At 38.6% G+C, this 3886-nt stretch overlaps 1 protein-coding gene across 1 annotated transcript in view; it reads left to right on the forward strand.

Moving 5' to 3' along the window:
• Positions 1–1824, forward strand: part of LOC104942018 (inactive carboxypeptidase-like protein X2) — a 35335-nt gene extending 33511 nt beyond the window's left edge. The window contains exon 12 of the mRNA XM_010767207.1: positions 1785–1824. Within this exon, the coding sequence (XP_010765509.1) occupies positions 1785–1824 (40 nt within the window). The remainder of the gene's footprint in view (positions 1–1784) is intronic.
• The last annotated feature ends 2062 nt before the right edge of the window (positions 1825–3886 follow it).

Raw genomic sequence — 3886 nt, forward strand, 5'->3', positions numbered from 1 at the left:
TTCAGATAATGGTTAATGGTCCTGCCCTCAAAAGTTCTACAATCTACGTCAATTATGGGGTGTCATATGCCGTTTCCATGGAAACGCATCCCTCGCCATAAAACACGATGTTGCTGTAACTCCAATGGACACGGTCCGGTCGTCCCACAATCTTCACCTGTATATCACCTCTCCATGCCTCAACAGCTCTACGTCAAATCTGACATCTCACCATATGCCGTTTCCATGTAAACGCATCCCTCGCCATAAAACACGATGTTGTCGTAACGCCTATGAAAAGGGTCAAAACAGCACCAGACTTCAGATAATCTGAAGTCTGGTGCTGTTTTGACCCTTTTCATAGGCGTTACGACAACATCGTGTTTTATGGCGAGGGATGCGTTTACATGGAAACGGCATATGGTGNTTAGATAAATGACAACTTGAAGAGTATTTTTGTGTCTTTTTGATATACGTACATGTAATTTATGACGACACTTTATTTGTTGAGTGTTTAAGAATGTGCTGCTTCACCTGCAAATTAAGTTAAAACCGTTATTGATAGGTGACAATGCATTGACTGTAATATACCTCATTTTGTTAGGGTGGCCTCAAGTGTTTTGTTATTTACTTACTCATTTATTCAACCACTGGCACGATGCTGCTGCAGATGGCTAGAACAACTGTTGATGATGATGTTTTACCGATAGAATGAAGATATTTGGTTTTGATGGAGATTGTAATTGTAATTTTGGCTGAAATGAAGAGGATGACTGTTTCAGATGTTGACCATGATTATTAAAGTGAACTCTACCAAAGTGGTTTTGTGCTGTTGTGCAACTTCTTTATTTCTCTATATACTCTATTCTATTGAAAGCTGTTTTTTTTATACAAATAGGACACACAGAAACTCACAGAAACACTGCTCCAACCTTTCATTATCCTTTTTCTCCACCGACATCTTTGAACAAAACCTTGAAAAAAAAAACGTATTTTTCTGTTTTCGGGATGCACAATTTTAAGATTTAGATGACATAATATAGACTTATAACCAAGCCTGATGAGTCTCTAAATGTGCCATTGGCTTAAAAGCATTGGAAATATAAAAATGGTTTCACTTATTTAACAGTTTGCCTTTATTCCTTTCCTCAAACTAACAAATCAGTGTTTTTCAAAAAGCTGTTATGTTTGCTGTAATGAAATAATATGTCACCAAAAGACAACAGTCTGGCTTTTTAAAGTAGAACCTTTATCAAGCTGTGGCTTCACACACACAACACTTGATATTTGGTGTTAAGAGAAAAAGTTTTGCCCACATCACAAAAATGACCCAGGGATAGATCAGTGCCACAATCACGTCTTTGAGACACAACAGGAGGGTTTGACATGACGTGATTTTGAGCTTTTGTATCTGCAGCCATTCAGACTGTTTCCACCTGCAATCAGTCTGAGTCAGAGGGAAGCGAGTTTTCTGTTCACACCAGAGCGTGAGTGGTAATGAAACAACATCAGCGGCAGGCAGAGATAGCCTCGTCTGTGATTCTGAACACTGATTCACACCTCAGGATCCAGTGATTATCTTCAGGTGGGTGGCGCTGACCGTAAAACACGACTTGATCATCGGCATCAACCCACTCAACAAAGCAGAACTCAGAGTGAAAAGTGGACACCTCGATCTGAACAACACAGGTATGTTTGTGGTTTTTATCTATAAAACACTTTCAATTGGGTTCAGGAAATGTTAAAAGATGTGCACTGTAAATCTCTGAAAGTCTCTGTTCTTGTCTAAAATCTGTATAATACAGTGGCGGTTCTAGACAAATTTTATTTGGGTTACTTTTTTAGTTACTTTGGCCCAAGATACTGAGCATTAAAATAAGTTTGGGGCAATAAATACATTAATTATGCAGCCAAACTCTGTTTTTGTATCTAATTTCTTAGCATTTGTTTTAGTCACAATATTTGTTTCAGTAACTTAAATTAAATTATTGATAACATCCCAGTTAGCTTTGGCCCAGGTCACAGCACAGTAACTTAGTATTTTACATGAATTGGATTATCATAGATTTATTCTTTATAAAGATATCTATATCGATACTTGGAAAACCAGAAATATAACATATAACAAATACAAAAAGGACTATGAATTCTGCTTTTCATCCAAATACCAAAAAGCCCATCCCACCTCACCTTGGCTTTTTCCACCACATCCGAATGACATGTAGGTACATTTGTGAAAATTGTAGGATCCCGCATAACTATGTGATTTGCATATCAATAAACAAAGAACATGTGGTGCCCATTATCCCACTGGTATTCTCCCATGTGTCACCATATGCTTTCAGTTTGACTACACTGTGCAGTAATGAGTTATGTGTGGCTTCTGCTCCAGAGTGTCATTACTGTAGCCTTCCATTGAGGAGGAGTATCTGTCACTTTTGGTTTGTATTAGCTGTGACATCGAAATAAACAACATATGCTAATAAAACATAAGAGGCGGTTGGTGCATGATATGTATTTTGTATGTTGGTTGAACTGTTCCTTCAATAAAGGCTGCATTACACATGAAAATAAAAGCCTTGAATCTTGAATCTTTCCGAAAGGGCATCCTTGTGTAGCACTGGCTCAGGAATGTGGCCTACTGTAATAACTAGATAGGCAATATTTTTAAATTAAATGATCAATGAATCACTGTTATTAGTGTCACTTGTTTTTGACATCGTGGTTTTCTTGTTTATTTGTTCAAATGACATGCCATTAAAAAGGAAGGTTCAATGGGAGTTTGATAGCGTCAAAATAAAACAAGGCCAGTGTGTAAGGCCTTTAATATACCTGGATAAGCATGAAGCCGATGTATGTAAGTGATATCCATGTCTGTTTTCTTGTTTGCCACATATTGGCTATATCAGCTGTGAGTGATACTACAATTTGAAGTTAGGATTTGCAATTTATTCTTAGATAAATATATCACAATTCAATAGAAATCCAGAGCTCTTGTTTGATCAGCCTGCTGCTGGGTGGAGTTGGTTTGCTTGTTAAACGCTAAACCTGTAACAGCTGTGCTGGGGCTGCTACATTTTAAAAAGGACCTGTTTATACACTCATACTAGCACAAGCTGTGGCTCATCATTACAGAGGCTCTGTTGTAGAGTTTTATCATTAACTAGAGAATGCAATTCCTGAAGAAATTGCTAGTGGGAATGCTTTATGCTCAAAAACTGACGCTAAACTGCTATGCTGAAATGTAATGTGGAAGAAGAAAGTGAATAATTTAGATTGAAATGATACATGAACACTGGGGGCTTGAATGTGTGATGAGAGAAGAAAACAAAGTAAAAAGGCTCGGAAAAGCAGCAGAATATTTGAACTGCAAACTTTTGAACTAACTTGATGGCGAATGATCTGTTTCGCCATGCCAACAGCATTTGATGACATCCCATAATACGCTTAGATGCGTTGATGGCTGCATCGTTACCAAACCTGTGAAGTTTTGGGCCGTTTGGAGCATTTTCACTCATGGTGAGCAATGTGTCGCCATGGCAACGGCATTTGAAGAAATCTCAAAACTGTCCCGTAGATGTCTTCACGGCTGGACTGTTAGCACACATGTGAAGTTTGAGCACATTTTGAACATTTTCATAGGAGTTATACATTACAAGGAGGTTACATTACTCTCTCTCTTCTCTCTCTCTTCTCTTGATCACCCTCTCTCTCTTCTCTTGATCGCCCTCTCTCTCTTCTCTTGATCATTCATCATCATCGGTGTGTGTCTGTGTGAGAGAGAGAGTGGTTGTGTGTCTGTGTGTGAGAGAGAAAGAGTGTGTGTGTCTGTGTGTGAGAGAGAGTGTGTGTGTGTGTGTGTGTGTGTGTGTGTGTGTGTGTGTGTGTGTGTGTGTTAGAGAGAGAG

Source organism: Notothenia coriiceps, unplaced genomic scaffold, assembly GCF_000735185.1.
Source record: "Notothenia coriiceps isolate Sejong01 unplaced genomic scaffold, NC01 NC01_scaffold00004100, whole genome shotgun sequence".
Taxonomy (NCBI): Eukaryota; Metazoa; Chordata; class Actinopteri; order Perciformes; family Nototheniidae; genus Notothenia; species Notothenia coriiceps.